We start from the raw sequence: 24800 nt of genomic DNA on the forward strand, positions 1-24800 counted from the left end.
CGATGAATAATTGATGGACATCTACCAGACTACACTACGCAACAACCCAGAAAACAGAAATCTTCATAATTGCAGTTGCCACTTTACCTGTTGTCTAGCTTGAGTGTGGCTTGGCCTCTCACACGCAGGAGGGAACATTTTCTTTTAGTGTGTTGGAGACAATAAAGCTGAGGAGAATATTTACACTTACGAGAGAAGAAAATAGCAGGAAGATGGAGAAAATTGCTTAGGTCTATCGAGGAGTTTTATAATTTGTATTATTAACCAAGCGTTTGCTGTTATCGCCGTCAAATCGAAAAAACATTGATGGAAAGTTTCACGTAGCTCTTCCTAACGTGGCACTAAATTATCAGGTTCCACAAATGACGTGGAATTTCATAACCATCAAAGAAGCCTGAAAATTAATTTTCCAAGGATTTTAAAGCACGAATTAAAATGAAGTTTTGCTTTCATTTCCATCGTTTGTGTTTTTCATTTATAAGAATTAATATCGCACTTCGCAAGTCTTTTATTTGTTTCATAGATTCTTTCAATTTCGAGGTTTGTAAGTTCTATGGTGAATCGAAAGGAACTGGGAAGAATTTGTTGTTTTATTTAGTATTTGTGGAGAGTCTAAGGAAACGCACGGATGATGCAAACAGGAAAGTTATTTTTTTATTTATATTTCTAAAAAAGGCAAGTATTCATATATCATCCAGCTGTTTTGTCTCTGCCTATGATTATGGTGTGAAAAGTTATTCTAAGTAAGAAGGTGAATGAGACGACGAGTACGGAAGACTCTCATTATACGCGCTTTCGCTATCCACGTTATCGTATATCCGCGGGTTTATTTCAGTATCATGACAAGCATCAATATCCCAAATTTAAATCCTTTTATCTGCGTCGAACTTCCTTCATGCATATCAAGGAATGTAATTCAGAAGATATGCTTAGAATGTGTAACACTTTATGAAACGTGCCCATGTGAACACAGAATGTCGATAAGTGATGTCCATTTTCATTAGGAACAAACGTTACAAAGAATATGAACCACTTCGAAAAGATCATTACGGGAATTTTAACGTCTATTTCACATTCAAAGTGCAATACCAAATCTTAAGTTAACTTGTACCTGGGAGCCAACTCGACTAGATAAGTGTGAAGAGATACTGAGTTTATCTGTAACAAACAACTTCATATCGCACGAAGTTCAATATAAAATGACAGCTTTATCATATCTCTATGAAGATAAGTGTAAGCCTATTTGTAACTGCGCCCCAGTCGCAAATACCATAACCGATCACTCCAGAAGATTTAGGTGAAGGGACTGCGTTTGTTTTACTTAAAGAGACAATTCCTCTTTCCGATTGTTATTAACGTCGTTATTTAAAATACTGAACTGAACGACTGGTGGTGAGATCATTTAACAGCTCTTTGGAAAAAGGGAATGAAATTAGCCTATCGCTACAGACAAGAAAACAATTGTGTTTGTGAATATTAAAAATTTCATTATTATCATTCCACAAGGTTGCTGTTCGTGCCCTTATTACTGCGCTGGAAGTTACATAGACAAGACATCAAAATTGATAGTTTTTTATTAAAATGGCGGTTACCGTTACTGAACACAAATTCCTTACAGCCTTTATTATAATTCTGAAATGATTTTGAAATCAAATACGTCTTTGTTACTTATGTCAGAAATCAAATGAATTTTCATGCACTTAAGTAATTTGCACCCTCATAAATATTTCAATGTTACTTAGACAAAATTGTTAATTGTACATATTTCTAAGAGACAAGGCAATTATTTGTTTAATTACAATTCATTTGCATAATTGAATTTTATTTTTGTGAGTTGACTGTTGTTTCCATCAAAATAAAATAAAACACTACAAGGCACTCGATTGTAGTGAACGAAATTTGTATTGAACATCAAAGTTGGTGTCTGAGTAAAACTAAGTAACCGCTTGCGCCATGGGGGAAACTACCGAACAATGGAGGGCCGCAATTGGCCGGTGGAGTGGCGGAAGACCAGGGAAGTGCGTGATTATGGAAAGTTTCGCTGGTAGAAAACGCGACAATGACAGTTTCAGGTGGTTCAGCTGTTTTCTATTGGCTTCGCTCCTTGTTATCGGCTGTGTTGAACTGAATCCGGGCCCAAACGGAGTAGAGGTAAGATCAGCAATTCTTCAAACTCTCATTTATGCTCATGTTTAAGTTTCATAGGGAACGTTACAAATTGAATATAATGGGATACAAGAAATATAAGCCATTTTCATAGGAAGTGACTTGGCGACGTTAAAATTGACACAAAGCAGATTAACAGGAGATTCAGCTGCTGATTTTATAGTTTCTTGTGGGGATGTAAGCGGTTTCTTGTCAAGGTGAATAACTTTCATTTAATGGAGAAATTGTGTGAAAATAGAATGTCGGAAGGAATAATGACGAAAATAATAATGAAACCTATCATATTAGCATGAAATAGTGAATTATATTGTGCACCAAATTAAATGTAATCCAACAAAATTTCCGTGCTCCGGAATAAGAAATTATACCAAAATATGATCTAACCAAGTATAACAGAAATTTCCAGTGTCTCCAGTGGTTACTGGTTACTAGGACGCTGCTCACACCAGTTGCGCGAAAGTTGTGCAGATGCAAACATGGCTTATTCACGAGAACAACGTGTGTCCTTTCTCTTTTTCTCAACTTCGTGAAATATTTTGCAATGCTTATACTCACAAACAAATAAGACATCAATGCACCGACTTGTAACAATGCTTCGGAAGTTTTTCGAGGGTTTAGAGAGACAATTAACGGTACCAGAAACATTTTCTTCATTTCATTTCTCTGTTGGAACAAAATGAAAAGTACTGCTCCGTAATGGGGCCTTAGCCCAAACTGCGAAATCAACTGTTTTATTGCAAAAATTATTCTGCAGGCACATTGTTAGAACTGGACGTGGCCTTCCAGTTATTTATGCATAGGAATTTCTGAAACAAAGAATTTGTTATAATAACTCGGGAAGTTTGGAGGAACTGAGAAAAAAGACTTGCCAACATTGACCAGGAAACACTTCGAAAAGTCCCGTAAAACCCTATACATATTTGAATGTCCATTTTCTAGAAGGCTCTGGATGTTCTCAGCATTTGCTATAAAGCTGTTCTACAAATTCTCGCTAACAATCAAGATATAAGTGAAAAAGTTGACAGTGGAACCACGGATCACGAGAATTTGACGTAAATACGTCTCTGCATTTAATTATATTTATGTCTCTGTTGCTTGCGTTTTAAAATCTTGTGTAAGACATTAAACTAACCCCCTCTTAACTGACCCCTCTTACTCAAGTGCTTTAACCCCTTCTATTCATTGTATTAATTGCCTAAATATAATTTAAATACAGAGACGTCAATTTTCGTAATAGTTCTCGTAATCGTAATATATTGATTGAGTAGTATGACTTGAATGTTTAGTATTATCAGTATCAGTTTACTTTGTCGGTGCTGGTACTTCAAATAGTTGATGACGTCTCCTTTCACATTTCTTCATTTCTTAAGTAGGTCTGATGTTTTAGTTCTTTACGTCGCTGTTCGGAGGCCAACTGTCAGTCAAATTTTCCTTTTCAGGAATGCGATGTGCTGCTTCTGGAGCACTGATTACGCGACCGTCTTGGTAGTTGGTGATCTTGTCGTTGTGAAGCGTCATTTGTTTGATGACGTCATTTTTTAATAGAGACGACAAATCACAAATTTTTAACAAGAACTAAAAAAAGGAAACGCGTCTGTCTTGTTGTTATACATGCCACCAATTCATGCAAATACTTTGTTAATTCGTATTGCGTCCTAAGCGTACTTTCCTATATATATATATATATATATATATATATATATATATATATATATGAAATTTGTAATATTTGCGAACTGGCAAGTCACTACCCAGCTGTATCTACGTATCTCGAATATTTGTAACATAAATGGCATCATTTCATCTTACGTAACAACTAAAGGCCTACCAGTGTAAGACATTTATTTCATTGCAATTCCGAGATTGGCAAACACTTCTTTCTAGATTATTCTACATGCAGAACGTGATCACTGGACACTTTGGCTGTGCCAGTCATAGATCATGATTCACCCAAAGATTCCTTGCGTCACAACTCCTCGATTCCAAAAAGGATATCTTGTGACAAGTTCATAAATTTCTCACACAAATTTATTGTTTACTTATCTGGATGTGAAGTGTTAAACAATTGGATTGATAATAAGCTTTACCTATAATCTTTTATGATAATAAATATTATCTTACATTCGTAGAGACAGTTTAAATAGGTTTCTTTAATATATCGTGTATCTTGATACAGTTTTAGTAATTTAGTAATTCAGAATAATTTTACGTCCGTCTACTTCAGTTATATTTTATGTTAATAAAGTAATGAGTAACCGCACATAATAATTCCTTCGTATTGCAAGATTGAAATGAGTGCTGTTTGGAGTACACTGAAATTCCAAAGGTGTTCCTTATGCTACATCAGCGCGATGATATCAGCTAGGCAACTAAGGGAATACCTACAATAATGGTATAGAAAAGTAAAGTTTGTCCCACTATACGCCATATAGGCGCTTGGGGGAGTGGGGTATAGCTCCTCTTTTCCTTGACCTCGGCACTAGATGGGGGTGATTGGGCAGCATCACGCCCCGGCCGGCTTTACCCCTGGGAAAGGACCCCGGTACCCATTTTAGAGGAGGCTGGGTGGGCCCCAGAGCCGGTCTGGACGCAGAGGCTTGAGGAAAAATCCTCAGACCTCGCATGGGATCGAACCCCAGTCGCCTAGCTCGTAGCCAGTCACTACACTGACAGCTACGCCGGCTCATACAATAATGATATATATGTAGCAAAAAGATTTGTGATTTGTCGTCTATCAAAAAATAACGTCATCAAACAAATGACGCTTCACAACGACAAGATCACCAACTACCAATACAGTCGCATAATCACTGCTGCAGAAGCAGCACATCGCATTCCTGAAAATTAAGATTTGACTGACAGTTGGCCTCCGAACAGCGACGTAAAGAACTAAAACATCAGAAATATTTAAGAAATGAAGAAAATTGAAAGAAGACGTTATCAACTATTTAAAATATTAAACACATGAGCAAACCCCTTACTCTTACTGAAGATTTTAAAACGCAACCAAGTGTTCTAACCCCCTTCCTTTCATTATATGCCGAGTAAACAGATGGCATTTCCTAGGTAACCATTGTTGTCGATTTGTTGGTATTGATCTTACATATTTTTGTGATCCGTCTTCGTTACACTTTTTTGTCGAATGACCTTGATAGACGAAATGAGCTCCGAAAGGAGCACTTTGCCCTAGTATGGGGCAAAATTCTACCCAGGGTTCTTGTTGATACAATGATGTTCATGTAATTACTGCAACAATGTAAATTCAGTTATTTTTCATGACAGTGGCTCAACAATGATAAAGAAACATGACACGACAAATAAATATGGACAAGCCTATATGTTGTTTCTATCAAACCAAAGGGTTAAGAACTCGTACAAACTACCATTTCATTGGTCACTTTATGTAGAATAAGTTTTTTCCTTCGTCACCAGCCATGGAGATGAAGGCAGTATGTTCCTCCTTAATGTTGGTTTCTTCCCAGAAGTTCACACGTCGTCATAACGGAGAACACTAACATCGATATGTGGATTATCTATTCCGAATCCACGATTAATTCTTTCGTAAGATAACATTGGCCTCTCACTTATCACATATCTTATATAAGGACGGTCCTTTCCGTCCGTTTCCATGGTTTATTTTCGCTAAGACTGAACGGGTTTTTATGATACGAAACTTTGTACTTATGTCTGGTCGGAAACTACTTCGGAAACTGATCTCTAAATTTTTAGTTTATACGTCGTGCCTGCCTCATTTGGAGGAGAGTACGCGTCATTAAACAATGTTAGTGTATTAGGGCCAAAGTTCATTTTCAAGTATCTCTGTGTTCAGATACATTATCATTTCTGGACCGCAGTTAAATACATTATGCAAATATCTAGTCTATTTCTAAAGCTTACTGTCTCTAAATAGAGAACACGTTTTACATATGTTATCAAACCCATGTCTGAGAATATGCAATTGCCATTTGTTGTAACTGCCTAATAACTTTAGATAAGTGTAAGCTAATAATCCTACAGTATCTGAAATCCAAATAGGCATAGTATTAGTATACAAATTTATACTACTTGTTAATGTACTTGTACTAGTATCCGTATTATGAAACACAAAGAGAATAAATTTGAAGAAAGATAAGTAAGTATAAACAATGTAAGCAGTATGGATGCTTGGGGATAATAATTTTACTATAAAGGTAAATTAACATGACGACATACGAGCATAATAATTCATGTGTCACAGTATACAATTCAATGACGGACTTATGTGGACAGTATAATAGATCCATATAATAAGTCGGAGGATGTCTTAATTAACTCTGTAAGAACGTCAAGAATAAATATAATGTAATGGGTCGGTTTTATAAAACAGGCAGGTATTAAAGTGCACGTCGTTCCGAAATGAAGTCACTTAATTGCGTTTTCTTCAACCAGGAGACCTCGGCCACGACCCAGAACGACGGAGTTCTTCCCAAGTACAGGAAGAGACCTGGTACAGTTTCAATAGAAGGAGAGTTGTACGGCATCAGACTTGCTTCGTTCCTCTTCGCGCGAGGTCTCAACAAGACAGAGGAATTCCATCTGGCTTCAAACGTCGCATTCGCTGGGGCCTTTGATGACGTGGTCTTTAAGTACAGATTGAAAGGACAAGATATTTGTAAGACGTGTTTCATACAACTTAAACATACGAAAAGCAAAAGGACAATACCGCGCACCAGTCTCATACAAATGTCTGGAGATTTCAGTTTGTTAAAATATTTTGAATCGTACTGTGAAATTAAACGGAACGTTTCTGAAGACAGTAATCTGAAAATTTATGGTTCGTTTGTTGACTTCGAGTTTATAATTTACACTAATGCCACGCTGAATAGCAAACGTGTACGTGGAGACGACGAAGATTCAGTGAGCATATTGAGATCAGGGCCAAAAGATGGGAAATATGTAACTTTCAATGAGAGAACTGATAAAGATGTTTTCGACTTTTTTAAAGAATTGCCACTTTATTATGAATTTCTTCTGGAACTGGAAGAACTAATGAAGTTGGGATCACGTGTAGATAAAGACATTAAGCTAAAAATAGAGAATATTAAAAGCAACTTCACAAGCGTCGGCATATTAGTTAGTCTGAGAACACTAAGTCCTAAGCCGAGGAGTATTGCCGTAAAAAAACTGATCAAGGAACTGGAGAAATGTGATTTTTCATTATACGCAGAATTCTTGCAGAAAGTGAAAATATTTCAATGTCAGGCAAATGAAAGTTCCATTGAGATATTAATTAAAGAAGAACTGCAGGAAGCTTGTCATACATCACCTTCAGGCACAAATTCCATCTACAAAGAGCTCAAAGAAAGTTTGGAGAAGTGGTGGAAAGAACTCGGCGAAGTAGATAGGCTCAGCGAATTTTCGCGTTTCTGGCAAAATATAAAACAGAATCGGATTGAGAAGATAAATGAATTTTCGGGAATAGACGTTCAAGAATCCATTGAATATGGTATACGTTTCACTGAACAACATATGCAACCACTGACTGAAGCCTTGCAACGCTGGAAATTATTAAACGTCATTACCAAAAACAATTGTGGCACTTTATCCAAATTGAAAATATATCAGGCTCTCAATTCTTTAGGTCTACAAAATTCATTATTTATTAGTTTAAAAACTTTAATGGATCCATGTGTAGAGATTCTTGAATTCTGGCCATGCAAGTGGAGTTCTGTCTTAGTCATTGACTGTAAGGAAGTTTCTGATAATGTTGAAAAAATTTTGAACGAAATTTTTACTGGCATATTGCATCTTCCTCAGAAAAAGTGTGTTGTAATTTCACAACATAAACACCCACATTTGGCTTCCCAACTTCAACAGAAACTGGAAAATGAATACGCGGAGTATGAAGATGACTGCAATTTTGTTGACTTGGATTATAAATCACAGGAAATTTTACTGGAAAAAACTGTTGATTTTCAAGGAACGGAGGTCCCTTTAGAGAAACTGATAGGTAAAGACCCTCTTGAAGATATAAAGCAGAGTATAAACTCACAAGCTTTGTCCTTATTGTTGGGAAGGAAACAGAAACTATGTATTGGTAGAAAGTTGTCTGATCCTCCTAGTTGCTATGTCTCACGCATATTGGAGCATCATGTGTATTTGTATGATTATATTCTGAAGTCAGCAGACACCACTGATGTGTTTGCAATTACTGGGTTAGAACCGAGCAAACTGAAAGAGTACTTACATACCAGCGAGAAAGTGTATGAATTTATATTTGATGAAATTTCAAGAAACTATGGTTTTAAGATTGTAGACCCTTCCAAGAACCCCATAGGACAACATGATGTTTTTCAATCAATCAAACCAGAGGAAATTAGATTCGTTATTCTTGGAAACAAACACCCTGAAAGTAACTATGAGAGACTGAAAATGTTTTGCAAAAATGTGCATTGGGTTCATAGGGAAGACCGTTACTTTGTATGGAGAGAATCGAGTAGTGACATTGATGTCATCCGCAAATATATTTACAGAACTAAATGTGAGTCGTATGACGTCAATAGTTTAATGGAACACAATGGCTCCACCATGTTGCTTGCTGCTGAACCAGGAATGGGAAAATCTACGGTCCTCTCCCACATGGAACATGAAATAAAGAACTGGAAACCTTCGATGTGGGTGCTAAGACTGAATCTAAATAAACATACGAGTACACTGGAAAGTACTGAATTTGAAGGAGAATGCATCGACAAATGCAAGGAATTCCTGTGGGAAGCCGCTCATTCGAAGGAACAAAAAGATTTAGAACTAGAAAAGAAAATATTCCTACATGCGTTGGAAAAGACAGGGAACGTAGTTTTAATGTTAGATGGATTCGATGAAATAAGTCCAGATTACAGTAGTAAGGTAGAGAAGTTAATAAGAGAAATAAGGAATAAAATTGATTCGAAGATTTGGGTTTCATCACGTTCCACCTACCAGAAGAACTTAGAGAAGACATTGATGAAAATTGCTTTTACGTTACGGCCATATACGAGTCAGGATCAGATTACTTTTTTGGAACAGTTCTGGAATAAAACAAATGGAACACTGAACCAAGGAAGTCTGCGAAATTTCGCTAAAAGGTTGCTCAGGGCGACTTCAAAGAACTTCAGCGACAAAGATGGAAACTTTACGGGCATTCCATTACAAACAATGATGTTAGGTGAAGCCTTTGTGAAGGAAGTTGAAAATTACTGCTTAAGTGGGAAGGTTGATTTACCAGAAAACTTTAATTTACTCGATCTGTTTAGAAAATTTACGGAGACGAAATGTAATATTTACTTGGAAGGGAAGAACGATATGGATTGCTCAAAACCTAAGGCAAAAAGGGATAGACAGAAGTACGTAGAAAAACACATGATTCCAGCGTTAATGACGTTGTTCTCACGCGACGAACTCAGTCGGCTCCTTAATACAGAAGTTCCCAACTACTTGCAAAAAGCCACGAAATTCTTTCAAAGTGGAGAAGCAGATCAATGTGGAATGATAACTGACTTTACGGAAAGCAGGCCGAGTTTTATCCATCGATGTTTTGCTGAATATTTTTCTGCCAAATGGTTTACAAAGAACTTTTCTAAGTGTGGCAGTTTCATTTCAGACACTCTTTTCAACCGAAGGTACGAGGTAATACGGAATATTTTCGACAGGGTGCTTGCAGAACAATCCAGACTCCATGATGCTGTTTTGAATAATGACCCGGAAGCTGTGAATAATTTGCTGTTGGTGAAAACAGATGTGAACAGTTTAGACAACGGTGGTAGAACTGCTTTGCATTTGGCAGCTTTGTATAATAGCATAATTATAAAAACATTGTTGTCAGTCACAGGTGTTGATACCAACATATCAGATGGAGTCCTTAAGTGGACACCGCTGAGGTACGCTGCCACAACGAGATCATGGATGGCTGTGGACAGCTTGTTACAGGGTGGCGCTGACGATAATATGCTTCCTGAATTTTACCAGGACCAGAAGTGGAGACATGCAGCACTGTGGGAATGTGCACAGAAGGGACACAGAAACTTGTTGGAGTTCTTATTGAATTCCGGTTTTGATGTTAATGCCGTTGTATCGGATCTTGAAAATAAACATTCTAAATTACCTCTTCTTCACATAGCTTTATTGTACAGCCAAGAGAAAGTTGTAAGACTTCTTATTGAAAGGGGCGCTGATATTAATGTTCGTGGCTTCGACAATGAAACTGCTCTTCACTGCGCTGCTGAAGGTGGTAATGTAGAGATTATGACGTTATTAGTAGATAAAGGAATGTCTGTCAACGAGACGAGTGAATACGGCGATACTCCGCTACACGTCGCAGCTTTCTTTGGTAAACTGAGAGCAACAGAATTTATAGCCGAAAGAGGCGCTCATTTAGAGGTAGCTAACACAAATGGCCGCACTCCGCTGATGGAGGCTGCATCTCGTGGCCATCTAGAAATAGTTCGTTATTTTACAATGAAGGGAGCAGACGTAAATCCTTTCAACAATGGTGAAACTGCTCTCCACTTCGCTGCTCAAGATGATAATGTAGAGCTTATGAAGTTTTTAGTAGGTAAAGGAATCTCTGTCAACGAGTCGGATAGAAACGGCGATACACCGCTACACTACGCAGCTCTCCGTGGTAATCTGAGAGCAACAAATTTTCTAGTCAAAAGAGGCGCTCATTTAGAGATAACTAATGCAGAAGGTCAGACTCCGCTGATGGAGGCTGCATCTGGTGGCTCTTTAGAAGTAGTTCGTTATCTTACAATGAAGGGAGCAGACGTAAATGCTTGCAACAATGAAGGCACTGCTTTCCACTTGGCAACTGAAAGGAAAGATTTGGTCATGATGGATTTCTTACTGGAAAAGGGCGCGGATATTAATGGCAGCAATGTTGAACGAGGCATAAGTCCGTTAGAAGTTGCAATTGCGGATTACAACTTAAAGACAGTGAAGTTCTTAATTGAAAGAGGAGCTGATATTAATGTTCGCAGCTTAAAAAATGAAACTGCTCTTCACTTCGCTGCTGAACGTGATAAAGTAGACATTATGACGTTATTAGTAGATAAAGGAATGTCTGTCAACGAGACGAGTAAATACGGCGATACTCCGCTACACTACGCAGCTTTCTGTGGTAATCTGAGAGCAACGGAATTTCTAGTCGAAAGAGGCGCTGATATTAATGTTCGCAGCTTCAATAATGAAACTGCTCTTCACTTCGCTGCTCAAGCTCATAATGTAGACCTTATGACGTTATTAGTAGATAAAGGAATGTCTATCAACGAGACGAGTACAAGTGGCGAAACTCCGCTACACAAAGCAGCTCGCCGTGGTAATCTGAGAGCAACGGAATTTCTAGTCGAAAGAGGCGCTGATATTAATGTTCGCAGCTTCGACAATAGAACTGCTATTCACTTCGCTGCTGAACGTGATAAAGTAGACATTATGACGTTATTAGTAGATAAAGGAATGTCTGTCAACGAGACGAGTAAATACGGCGTTACTCCGCTACACTACGCAGCTTTCTGTGGTAATCTGAGAGCAACGGAATTTCTAGTCGAAAGAGGCGCTGATATTAATGTTCGCAGCTTCAATAATGAAACTGCTCTTCACTTCGCTGCTCAAGCTCATAATGTAGACCTTATGACGTTATTAGTAGATAAAGGAATGTCTGTCAACGAGACGAGTACAAGTGGCGAAACTCCGCTACACAAAGCAGCAGGCCATGGTAGTCTGAGAGCAACAGAATTTCTAGTCGAAAGAGGCGCTGATATTAATTTTCGCAGTTTCAATAATGAAACTGCTCTTCACTTCGCTGCTCAAGGTGGTGATGTACGCATTGTGACGTTATTAGTAGATAAAGGAATGTCTGTCAACGAGACGAGTAAAAGTGGCGAAACTCCGCTACACAAAGCAGCTAACCGTAGTAGTCTGAGACCAATAGAATTTCTAGCCGAAAGAGGCGCTGAATTTGAATTTCTCAACCTCATTCATGAAACTGCTCTTCTTATGGACATACAGACAGTGAAGTTCTTAATTGAAAGAGGCGCTGATATTAATGTTCGCAACATCGACAATAGAACTGCTCTTCACTTCGCTGCTGAACGTAATAAAGTAGACATTATGACGTTATTAGTAGATAAAGGAATGTCTGTCAACGAGACGAGTACAAGTGGCGAAACTCCGCTACACAAAGCAGCAGGCCATGGTAGTCTGAGAGCAACAGAATTTCTAGTGGAAAGAGGCGCTGATATTAAAGTTCGCAGCTTCAAAAATGAAACTGCTCTCCACTTCGCTGCTAAAGCTGATAATGTAGACCTTATGACGTTTTTAGTAGATAAAGGAATGTCTGTCAACGAAACGAATAAATACGGCGTTACTCCGCTACACTTCGCAGCTTTCTTTGGTAATCTGAGAGCAACAGAATTTCTAGTGGAAAAAGGCGCTGATATTAAAGTTCGCAGCTTCAATAATGAAACTGCTCTTCACTTCGCTGTTGAAGCTGATAATGTAGATATTATGACGTTATTAGTAGATAAAGGAATGTCTGTCAACGAAACGACTAAACTCGGCAAAACTCCGCTACACTACGCAGCTCGCCTTGGTAATCTGAGAGCAACAGAATTTCTAGTGGAAAGAGGCGCTGATATTAAAGTTCGCAGCTTCAATAATGAAACTGCTCTTCACTTCGCTGCTGAAGCTGATAATGTAGATATTATGACGTTATTAGTAGATAAAGTAATGTCTGTCAACGAGACGAGTACAAGTGGCGAAACTCCGCTACACAAAGCAGCTCGCCATGGTAATCTGAGAGCAACGGAATTTCTAGTCGAAAGAGGCGCTGATATTAAAGTTCGCAGCTTCAATAATGAAACTGCTCTTCACTTCGCTGCTGAACGTAATAAAGTAGACATTATGACGTTATTAGTAGATAAAGGAATGTCTGTCAACGAAACGACTAAACGCGGCAAAACTCCGCTACACTACGCAGCTCGCCATGGTAATCTGAGAGCAACGGAATTTCTAGTGGAAAGAGGCGCTGATATTAAAGTTCGCAGCTTCAATAATAAAACTGCTCTTCACTTCGCTGCTCAAGGTGGTATTGTAGGCATTATGACGTTATTAGTAGATAAAGGAATGTCTGTCAACGTGACGAATAAAAAAGGCGAAACTCCGCTACACTACGCAGCTCGCTATGGTAATCTGAGAGCAACGGAATTTCTAGTCGAAAGAGGCGCTCATTTAGAGACAGCTGACACATATGGCTGGACTCCGCTGATGGAGGCTGCATCCGGTGGCACTCTGGAAGTAGTTCGTTATCTTACAATGAAGGGAGCAGACGTAAATGCTTGCAAGAATGATAAAACTGCTTTGCACTTTGCAACTGAAGGGGCACATTTGGACGTGATGGGTTTCTTAAAGGAAAAGGGCGCGGATATTAATGGCAGCAATGTTGAATGAGGCAAAATTAAATTAAAATTTCCAATTGAGAATAACGACTTACAGACAGTGAAGTACTTCATTGAAAGAGGCGCTGATATTAATGTTCGCAGCTTGGACAATGAAACTGCTCTCCACTTCGTTGCTAAAGCTGATAATGTAGACCTTATGACGTTTTTAGTAGGTAAAGGAATCTCTGTCAACGAGACGAATAGAGAAGACGAAATTCCGCTACACAAAGCAGCTCGCCATGGTAATCTGAGAGCAACGGAATTTCTAGTCGAAAGAGGCGCTCATTTAGAGGTAGCTAACGCAAATGGCCGGACTCCGCTAATGGAGGCTGCAGATTATGGCCATCTAGAAGTAGTTCGTTATCTTGCAATGAATGGAGCAGACGTAAATGCTTGCACCAATTATGTAACTGCTTTGCACTTGGCAACTAACGGGACACATTGGAAAATGATAGGTTTCTTACTGGAACAGGGCGCGGATATTAATGGCAGCAATGTTGAACGAGGCACAAGTCCGTTACAACTTGCAATTGCGAAGCACAACTTACAGACAGTGAAGTATTTAATTGAAAGAGGCGCTGATGTCAATTTCTGTAGTCATGAATGGAGCGTACCGCCACCTTTACATCTCGCAGTGCATTGTGGTAACTTGGATGCCATGAACTGCTTAATAGAGGCAGGTGCTAATCTGAACATGCGCGATGGAAATTGCTCCACTCCACTTCATTACGCACTTTCACGGAACTATACTGAATTAGCAATGCATTTGGTGGAGAAAGGTGCAGATGTAAATATTCCGAATTCTGGCGGAAGATCCCCTTTACAACTTTCTGTGATTAAGGACAACGTAAAATGTGTGAAACTCTTTGTGAAGTTTAATGCTAACGTAAATTACCAAGGGCCCAAAAAATTGACCGCGCTCTCAATGGCCATCAGACTGGGAAGGATGAACATAGTTAATGTTTTAGTGGAAAATGGCGTCGATACTAATCTTCGTGATGACCGCAGACAAACTGCACTGCATGCCGCGGTTTGGAAAGGGGAGTCCGGTCTTGTTAAATACTTAATAGCCCGAGGAGCAGATGTTAATATTCCAAATATCAGATTGGAAACTCCAGTAGATTTGATTCGTTCACGTCAATGGGAAATTCCAGCCGAACACTTTGAACATTAAGAGCTTAAGTGAATACCAGATTTACTTTTGCAAATGGACCTGTTTGCAACTGAATTGTTTTGATCACAAACAGTTCTTCTGATGCAGCCCCCACCGACAGAAAAACACAAAAGACTATATACATATAACGCATGTTCTTGTATACACTGCTAATAGCAAACTAATTATAACTTGTGTTGGGCAAGGCCGTGGTCTAGGCAACACGGAGTTTTCCTCCGGGGGCTTCCCCGGTTTCTCCGTGGCATCCCAACAATTACTCCATTCACACACAGAAGAAGGCAATGGCAAACCACTTCTGGATCATCTGCCAAGAACGTATATGAACAGGTCCCAGTCCGAGAAAAGGATGGAAGGATTCTGTTCATATGGACCTGTCGTCAGACAGAACACTAAAAAAATAATAACAAATAACGGTTTAAGAAGGTATTATACACACACAAATAATATTATATATTGTTACCATGTATTATTTGCATGTTTTATGTCTTTTAAGGAGGAATTATGGCATAATGTAAAAAGTTGTTTTGTTTTATTACAAGCCTATTACAACAGAAAGCATAATTCTGTACGTTCCTGAGCCGATATTACAGCTCGTCAAAATTTCAGTGATGCTGATTTGCTTCATACAACTGATAAGCAATGCTAGTAATAGAACATCGACATTACAGCTCCTCCGCAAAGCAGTTTCAGAGTTTGTTGGATCTTTGTTCACATCATTGCTAAAGTAAACAATATATTCTGCAGGTAAAACATCACTTATCATCCCAGAATCAATGGTCCTAGTAAGTGTTACGCAAAAAGTCACAATTAGCCAATTGCACACTATTGAAGCTAGGAAATTCATATTGTTTTAGAAGTGGGATATTACTATACCACTGAAATGAAATTCTTATTATTCTACAAAAACATATCGTCTCATACTTCAGGTATTCATGATGATGATGTTAATGATATATGGAATCATTATTGTCTAACAGCAAATATTGTCCATTACCGACAAATAATACGCTTAATAAAATATCTAATAATAAGTGAAAAACAAAATATGATAAAAAAAATAAAAATGGACTACCCCCACCAGTCCTTTATTTCCAATGTACTTGTAAATAAAGGAAATGTTACAAAATTCAATTATACTTTCTCTAGATTTTAATAACTTAAACTCTCTAACACTCCTTTTGTATTATAACTTTTAAACATTTGATTGTCAGATGTTTATATATTTTCTGCTGTATTTTATGGTGGTTTTAGTACAAATTGATTCAACGGCATACCTTCACTTTAAATTGCAGTAATTTCCTCTTCGTAAGAATAAGAATCGGACTTTCAGAATATCAACTGAAAAAATCTAGAATTATATTATGATCGAAATCTTATTTTACCTTAGAACTAATTAGTTTTGCAAACTAAACATAACGACATCGTCTCAGTTGCAGTACACATATAATTGTATTGTGTTATTTTGATTCATTACTTTTAAAACAAAAACCCTGTAGCAGGAAAGTGGACTGTTTGCATTATCCGTAAGCAACCTTCCGTGGCATTCCCATTGCGAGTATAATTTGGTGTTACGTTGTGTTTATTTTGCAGTTAATCTGTCTTCAGTGGCCTATAGACCGAGAATTCAGTTACAGGAATTCTGCAGAACTTTTTACGAAGAGATATGCAGTCTCTTAACCTAACGTATAAAGGAACTAAAAGAATTTGTAAGTAAATAAATAAATAAATAAAATGTGAATGCTTATTTGACTAAACCTTCACAGATCCTACATTCGGAGCTTATTCAGAACATCAGACGCGAGGAGAATTAATATTTTGTCATGAATGTGAGCGACGTGATGAGAATAAGAACGGCATAACAGATGAGGCGGAAAGTCATAAAGTAAAACGTTTCGCAATTAGAACTCTTCACAAAGTATTATTAGAACAATGAAACTGAGGAGGATGGGATGGCCGGGAGACATGTAGCACGCATCGGAGTTAACAAAAATAAACACAATTTTTAATATGACGATAGGAGACCTAACCGTAGATGGAGGATAATATTAAAACAAATCTTAAAAATAGAATACGAGTGAGTACTGGAGCCATTCGAGTCAGAATTCAGACTAGTGACAGGCTGTTATGAAGACGGTTTTGAACATCAGATTCCATGAGGTGCCGGACATTTTAAACCAGCCTAGAGGCCATTAGCTATAGGAGAAGGACAAGAAAGTCTCTACTCCTTTGAGTTTGTTATTTGTGTAAGTGCGAGCACCAGGCTTCATTAAAATTATCAGGATTTTTGTAGTCTTATTTGAAGAGACGTAGACCGTTCTTTTCTTTAAGGAATGTCCCCACTTTGCAATGCCTCTTAAGAGCAGAGTATCTGGAGGCCATATAAAAAGGCAAAGGAGAGAAGACAGATTGGGAACAGACGAAACGGAGTTATTACAAGTTGGGGATGAAATTGTACTTTCCTAATGAACGTTCTTCCTACCCCTCGTTCTTGCCCCATTCTTTCCGTCTTTGAACTCTTCCCTCATAGACGAAGGCCTACTCTCGTCCCCGTGTCTTTGTTCTAATAAAAAAAAGGTTGCTAATTTGAGCCGTCGCTCAACATACGCGGAGAATTGCTCGTGTTTACAGCGGAGGTAGGGCCGAAGTTCGAAATAATTAGCACTTTAAATTATTTTCACAGCAAGTCTTCTTCTGTATTTGGATGCTGTGCCTCGGAGATGCAACACCGTCAAAGTACGGGACGTAAATGTTATCCTGACAACAGCTGAGAGGAGACAAACCTAGGGATTAAGAAATATTTACTTAATTAGCAGTAGCATTATGTTAGCAGTCGTATTGACAACATTGTTTATTAGATTAGCAATTCAAAAGGCATCTCTTTCATATCCCAACATTCTTCAATATCGCAATTAAAGTGATTTCAGTGTCATAAAAAATATGTAAAAAACAAAATTTAAAAAAATTAAAGGCGTTGAACTAGATATCATCATGGTTCAATTACGATAAGTGGTGACATCTACACTCACCCCTCCCCTGCAATAAACGAACTAGACATAAAATGCAAGTAGATGAGGAGAACGAGGCTGTGGCATAATCTAAATTCCAAGTAAACTAGTTTGGTCTGCGAATAAAAACTTCCGGTGATAGAAAAATTCTGTATTTATTTACGTACTCAGCATAAAAAATACGTTACAGAAATCTTGTTGAACAGCGCAAGAGGGCAAGGTTTGTATAAATTAATTTAAATTTGTTTATCGCATCAGACCTACCAACTTTTCCGACTGACAGTTGACAATGACGTACAGAAAATAACAAACCTTATTTCGTATTTACAAATTAAAAAAGTAAATTAATAAAAAAGAGTAACACGTGGAGACAAAATTTTAGGCTTAATATTACTTGGGCTAATGTTGTTATTAATTTCACAAGCTGATATATTGCAACTGGTTTCCAATAATAAAAAAAATATATAGTGTATATATAGTGATATATATATCTGCATCTAGGGCAAAGCAACAAGGTTTGTTTTGCCCGTTGTTTTTCACTGATGTGAAATTTGGACTCACACTTACAGGGACGAGACAAAATTTTCTACGAATAAAGTTCAAAGAAGAATATTTGAACTTGACAAACAAAAAGTAAGTGGATGATTTCAAAATAGGCACTTTCATAATTTTCACTCTGCACCAAGTTTCTTATGAGGATCACAAAATGCGTAATGCGAGCGGACTTATGAAATGGTGACATCGAACGTCATTGCGCATGTGCCAGTTAGGGATTTCCCGTCTCTGCAGTTGCAAATTTTTACTCTGTTCCGGGCGAGGACTATCTCGGGAGAGGGTATCAGGCAGGATAATTCTTTTAGGAAATTCAACATAGGAACGTGGAACGTCAGGACACTACAACAGGGAGGAAAACTGGAAAATCTGAATATCGAAATGAATAAAAATAATGTGTGCATTGTGGGTGTCAGTGAAGTTCGATGGAAGGATCATGGTGATTTCGAGTCTGGAAACTATCATATGTAGTACTCGGGAGGTGAGAGTGCTGAAAGAGGTGTTGCAATAGTGATGCAGAAATGGATCAAGAAAAGTATAATCAAAGTGCAAGCGTTTAGTGACAGACTGTTGTATATCAAGTTGAATGCAGAACCAGTGGATATTCTGATAATGCAGGTGTACATGCCAACATCGGATCATGACGTTGAAGAAGTGGAAATAATATATGAGTAGATAGAAGAAATCATCAGGACAGAAGGAAGAGGGAAAGTGCAAACCATAATAATGGGAGACTGGAACAGTGTCGTGGGGAAAGGAGCAGAAAACAACATTGTCGGCCCTCACGGACTGGGAATAAGGAAGAGAAGAGGGGACATGATGGTTGACTTCTGCCGAAGAAATGGACTGGTAATCACCAACACCTGGTTCAAGAAGCATCACAGGAGATTGTATACGTGGAAAAGCCAAGGAGACACGAGCAGATACCAGATAGACTATATCTCAGTGAAGCAACGATTTAGAAATAGCGTAAAGAATGTGACAACAGTGCCATCAGCGGACATCGACTCAGATCATAATATGTTAGTTGCAAACGTCAGCACCAGAATAAAGAAAATCAGGAAGAAGAGATGGCACCTGGAGAACCTGAAGAGAGTGCGAGACAAAGTAAGAGCAGAATTGGAAGGAAAATTAAGTGAAAGTGAAGGCGAAAGCGTTGAAGAGGAATGGACGAATGTCAAGAAGTGCCTAACAGTGGCATTAGAAGAAAAGGTTGGTAGGATGAAGTGGATACGAAGAAAGACATGGATTACACAGGCTATGCTCGATAAGATGGATGAGAGGAGGAGATGGAAGAATATCAACAGTGAAGAGGGAAGACAGAAATATCGAAGACTGAACAACGAACTGAGAAGAGAAACAGACAATGCGAGAGAAGATTACATCAACGAAGTATGTGATGAGATAATGACACTCCAGAGAATTGGAAGATACGATTTGATGTATGCAAAGGCGAAAAAACTAGGATGGAAAGAGAACAACGTAATTCGGACACAGGAAATAGAAGACCCATCAGGAAAGATAGTCAGTGACCAGAATGAAGTTAAAGCTGTGTGGGAAAATTATATTGAAGAGCTCTATGACAAGGCCAATCGACCGGATGAGATGGAGATGGAATTGGAGCCAGAAGAAGACGTAGAGGAGGTCGACAAAGGTCCAGAGATACTGAAGAGCGAGGTAGAGAGGGCCATAAAGGATATGAGAAGAAGAAAAGCTATGGGAGATGATGAAATCCCATCTGACTTATTGAAAGAACTTGGAGGGAAAGGAGTGAAGGTTCTTACTAGACTCGCTAAGAAGATATACACCTTCGATGAGTGGCCCAAGGACTTTCTGGAAGTAACAATGATTCCATTACAGAAGAAAAAGAATTCCAAGAAGTGCGGCGATTACAGGACCATCAGCCTAATCTCACATGGGGCGAAGATAATGACTAGAATACTGACTAAAAGACTAGAAAAGAAGATAGAGGAAGTGATGAGAGACGACCAATTTAAATTCAGGAGAGGAAGAGGAACCAGAGATGCCATCGGAATTATGAGAATAATTTCAGAGAGAGTTCTCGATGTCAAGGAAGAAGTATGTGCCTGCTTCATCGACTGGAAGAAGGCTTTCGATCGAGTAAAATGGAAGAAATTAATAAGGATCCTACAGATAATTGGAATTGATTAGAGGGATAGAAGGCTAATCGGAAATCTGTACATGCAGCAAAAAGTCGAAGTGAGACTGGACTCAGGAGACACCAACAGCGTTGAGATAGGTAGAGGTGTAAGACAGGGATGCTGCTTATCACCAATTCTTTTTAACCTGTACGGGGAATGGCTTGCCAAGGAAGCTCTGGAGGGAACAGGAGACTTCAAAATTGGAGGAAGAGTGATAACGACTGTAAAGTATTAAAAATATATATTAACAATTACAGTCAATCACAATTATAATAATATTAAAAGATTTAAAACATCATTTAAATACACTACTAGTTTCGGCTACAATTTAGCCATCGACGGGTGTACGTAGTATAAACCCTTCACTAATTACTGATTTTTAATGTTCTCCATGTTTCACTGTCTTCATTTTTGATGGTGTTCTTGTCCTTTACTATTTCTTGGTTCGTTGCACCATCACTAGTCATTACTAGGCTTACATTTTGTACTTTGTGTTGACGTCATTTTTGCGTAGGACTGTGAAGTAAAGTTTTAATTCCATCAATGACAATTGAAAATAGAAAATAGAATATAGAAAACAAAATAATTGGTAAAAATAAATAGTAAAAATAATAAAAATAAATATGTAAACTCACCCAAGAAGCAATATCACACTCGTATGTAAGAGAACGGAGAACATTGGACTACACAGGATTGTGGCTGGTAACTGACTGTGGGGCTAGTGGGTGAAAGGTGGTTTGTCCGGGTTGAGGTCAAGGTACTGAAGTGTTTTAAAGATAGGGTTGTTAAGTTCAATACCATTATCATTGAGGCATAATTTTTTTTTTGTTCTCCGTTCTCTTACATACGAGTGTGATATTGCTTCTTGGGTGAGTTTACATATTTTTTTTATTATTTTTACTATTTATTTTTACCAATTATTTTTACCAATTATTTTGTTTTCTATATTCTATTTTCTATTTTCAATTGTCATTGATGGAATTAAAACTTTACTTCACAATCCTACGCAAAAATGACGTCAACACAAAGTACAAAATGTAAGCCTAGTAATGACTAGTGATGGTGCAACGAACCAAGAAATAGTAAAGGACAAGAACACCATCAAAAATGAAGACAGTGAAACATGGAGAACATTAAAAATCAGTAATTAGTGAAGGGTTTATACTACGTACACCCGTCGATGGCTAAATTGTAGCCGAAACTAGTAGTGTATTTAAATGATGTTTTAAATCTTTTAATATTATTATAATTGTGATTGACTGTAATTGTTAATATATATTTTTAATATTATGAATCACAATATGACGCATTTACAATATCTTATAAATGACTGTAAAGTATGCAGACGACTTAGTAGTATTGGCGAAGGAAGAAGAGGAATTACAGAACATGATGGACAAGATAGTGGAAACAGGTAGAGAGTATTGAATGGAAATCAACATTGAAAAATCAAAGGTAATGAGGATAGCACCGAGAGTAGAACCATTGAACGTTGTAGTTGGAAACCAACAGCTGGAGAATATGGAGCACTTCAAGTACTTGGGAAGCATAATCACGACGGACGCCCTATGCACCAAGGAAGTAAAAGCAAGGATAGCCATGGCCAAGGCAGCTTTCGTCAAGAAGAGGATACTTCTCACTAGCAAGTTGGGCTTGGAGATGAAGAAGAAACTAGTGAAGTGTTACGTATGGAGCAGAGACTTGGACACTCAGGAAGAAGGAACAGAAATACCTGGAGAGTTTTGAAATGTGGTGTTGGAGAAGAATAGAGAAGATCAGGTGGACGCATCGAGTGACCAACGAAGAAGTATTGAGGAGAGTCAACGAGCAAAGAAACATTCTGCAGGCGATTACACGAAGGAAAGCTAACTGGCTGGGACATATTTTGAGAAGGAATGGATTAATGAGTGATATCACCGAAGGCCAGGTTGAAGGAAAGAGAGGACTAGGAAGAAGATTGATACAGCTAACCGACGATGTGAAACAAGGAAAGAAGATGAAGTTTCAGGAGTTAAAACGAGAAGCTGAGAATAAGGAAAACTGGCGAACTCTTTTGGGGCAGAAGAATGGACCCGTCGTCAGACAGAACACTAAATAATAATAATAATCATTACAACTTATGAAAGCCTTTTGTCTGTTGTTCCTTTAGTGGTTGTGGAACGAATACTTTTAGGTTGGCTAGTAGCAGCTCGTCACTCACCGCGACATATTGCGCATGCGCGTATATCGCATTCCTATCAGGACTTTTCTCGTGATCTGTGGACAGTAATATAGATTTTCTTCGGCCGTTGAAGCCTATGGCACCATCCATGCGAAGTTCACAGACTAGTAACTGCTGTTTAACAATGGCTGTCGACTGTAGATCTCTTAGCAAAAACATCTCTCCACTGCAGACGTGAAAAATATAAAAAAGGCTATTTGCCAGGCGTACTTTTCGTGACCTGTTTGCCAGAATATGGATGTGAGTCCTTGACTTCCTATAGGACTTATACCCTGCCAAAGCAGCTCATTTATAATTTGAAAAATGTGGCTGAAGAAGACAGTGATAAGACGACTCAGACCATGAGTTTTACGTCGGATTCCTTGAGAAAATAAGCCCTGAACGTCGTCCTTTAAATTAATTACGAGGAATAAAAGTTTTGCTTCTGGGGAATAGAAAGATCTCTACACTTTAACGCGGGCCACTGAATGGCAAATGCATTTCTTGGACTCACACAGATGACGACAAAGTTATTCAACCAGAAATAAACATCCGAAACATCAAGCAAAAGAATCAATTTACTTATGGTTAGAAGAAAAAGAAAGATTTCATTTCACGGCTGACTGAATCCCATAGAGATTAAAAAACACGAAATATTACTCTCTTCTATCCCCACAACAGTAAATGTGCTCATTCTGTCTAGAATTTGTCTTTCCCTGCGTAAAAAAGAAATTTATTGTTTTGAGCAATAATTAAGATGGCGGTTGTTTTTAAACAGTCTGAATACGTAGTTCAGGTTTTAAAACTAATCTTTTGATGCGCACTATTTATTTTATCCACACAATGTTTGGTATTTGAGAACTCAAGAAAAAAGAGGTAACAGGCATTTTGCACCACATTCTTTGGGTTATAACAGATAAATGTTCAAACAATAAAATCTGACTTTTAAATAAAACATTTTGCGTAGGTGCAGAGCTGCTAATTTATTGCAATTATCCGAGACTTTTCATGCATTTTGCCATGTTTTACAAAATTAGATGCTTTTATCGTCAGTAAGTTTATACGTTTAAATACACAAAAACATACTTTATACATATATTATATATAGTTAAAGCCACTTATATTATCTCACAATGATACATTCTCGATATTTAGGTACGACAATACCTTAACTAATATGAAGTATTGCAGGATATATTTGTTATTATTGTTAGGTAAATTTATCTTAAACTTTGTGATGAACATGAACGGAAGAATGCATCCGTGTTATGAGAATTAAAGGGAGCTCTATAAAAAAGAATTATACATGTCTGGGATATGCTGTAATCTTAATGAGAATATACTGTGATGATGACTGCTATGATTCGCACATTATCCTTAGTTTAAAAATAAGTTAAAACAAAATCCGCGCACACGAACACCAACTGCGTAATTCCTTTTCAGAAATTAATAAAAAATGAACAACATATGTCCTAAGACGCTTAGTTTTCCAGATATACGTCATCATCAAATGGGGCAACACACTTCTCAGCGGCGTTATATATCGAGACAACACATAAACCGCGTTGCTCGGTCTGCTCATGTCACACAGTGCAGAGCAGGGCTTGGTTGTGACCCATTGACCATGGAAGACACACGACGAATACTGTGACATGCCAATGACCCTCGGTGCCTGCCAGAGTCGAACTGCTATTGATGCACGGGGATACGTGTCATCCAGACGCCATTTTGTTTCGAAGACTGGAGCAGCGTCCGCGTGAGTCAGGACGTGTGTAACGACTACGGGACATGTGGAAGCAGGTAACCCACAGACTGTGAAAGCAACGCCAATGAAGACGCCATATTTGCAGTTGTGGAGAATCTCAGGAGACATCGCACGAGAACTGAGAGCAACCCAGCCGAGGGTCCTCGATGTATTTACCCGATTAAAATAGAATAAGAGACAATCAGAATTACGGAAAATAAATCATATAAGAAATAAAAAGTAACGAGAATTTCAACTGGGGATACAGAATCATCGCAGTAAGAAAAATTGGACCCGATTTCATTCATTTTATGCAGAGAGTATTTCAGAGGTAATCTGATTATTTT

The 24800-nt window shown here is 38.1% G+C and overlaps 2 protein-coding genes across 2 annotated transcripts; both read left to right on the forward strand.

Moving 5' to 3' along the window:
- Positions 1 to 1796: 1796 nt before the first annotated feature.
- LOC147873374 (uncharacterized) lies at positions 1797 to 13642 on the forward strand. Its single transcript, XM_087351541.1, has 2 exons — positions 1797 to 2151; positions 6595 to 13642. The coding sequence occupies exons 1-2, from the start codon at positions 1954 to 1956 to the stop codon at positions 13624 to 13626; spliced, it is 7230 nt and encodes a 2409-aa protein (XP_087207667.1). The 5' UTR covers positions 1797 to 1953; the 3' UTR covers positions 13627 to 13642.
- On the forward strand, positions 13642 to 14790 carry LOC147873375 (uncharacterized; the record flags this gene model as incomplete). Its single annotated transcript, XM_087351585.1, has 1 exon — positions 13642 to 14790. A coding segment is annotated over one exon (1149 nt), but the record flags the coding sequence as incomplete, so codon positions are not given.
- Between the last annotated feature and the right edge of the window lie 10010 nt (positions 14791 to 24800).

The sequence above is a fragment of the Zootermopsis nevadensis genome, unplaced genomic scaffold (genome assembly GCF_977971745.1).
Source record: "Zootermopsis nevadensis isolate Lab colony 2312 unplaced genomic scaffold, Znev_1.0 Znev_ptg000019l, whole genome shotgun sequence".
NCBI lineage: Eukaryota > Metazoa > Arthropoda > Insecta > Blattodea > Termopsidae > Zootermopsis > Zootermopsis nevadensis.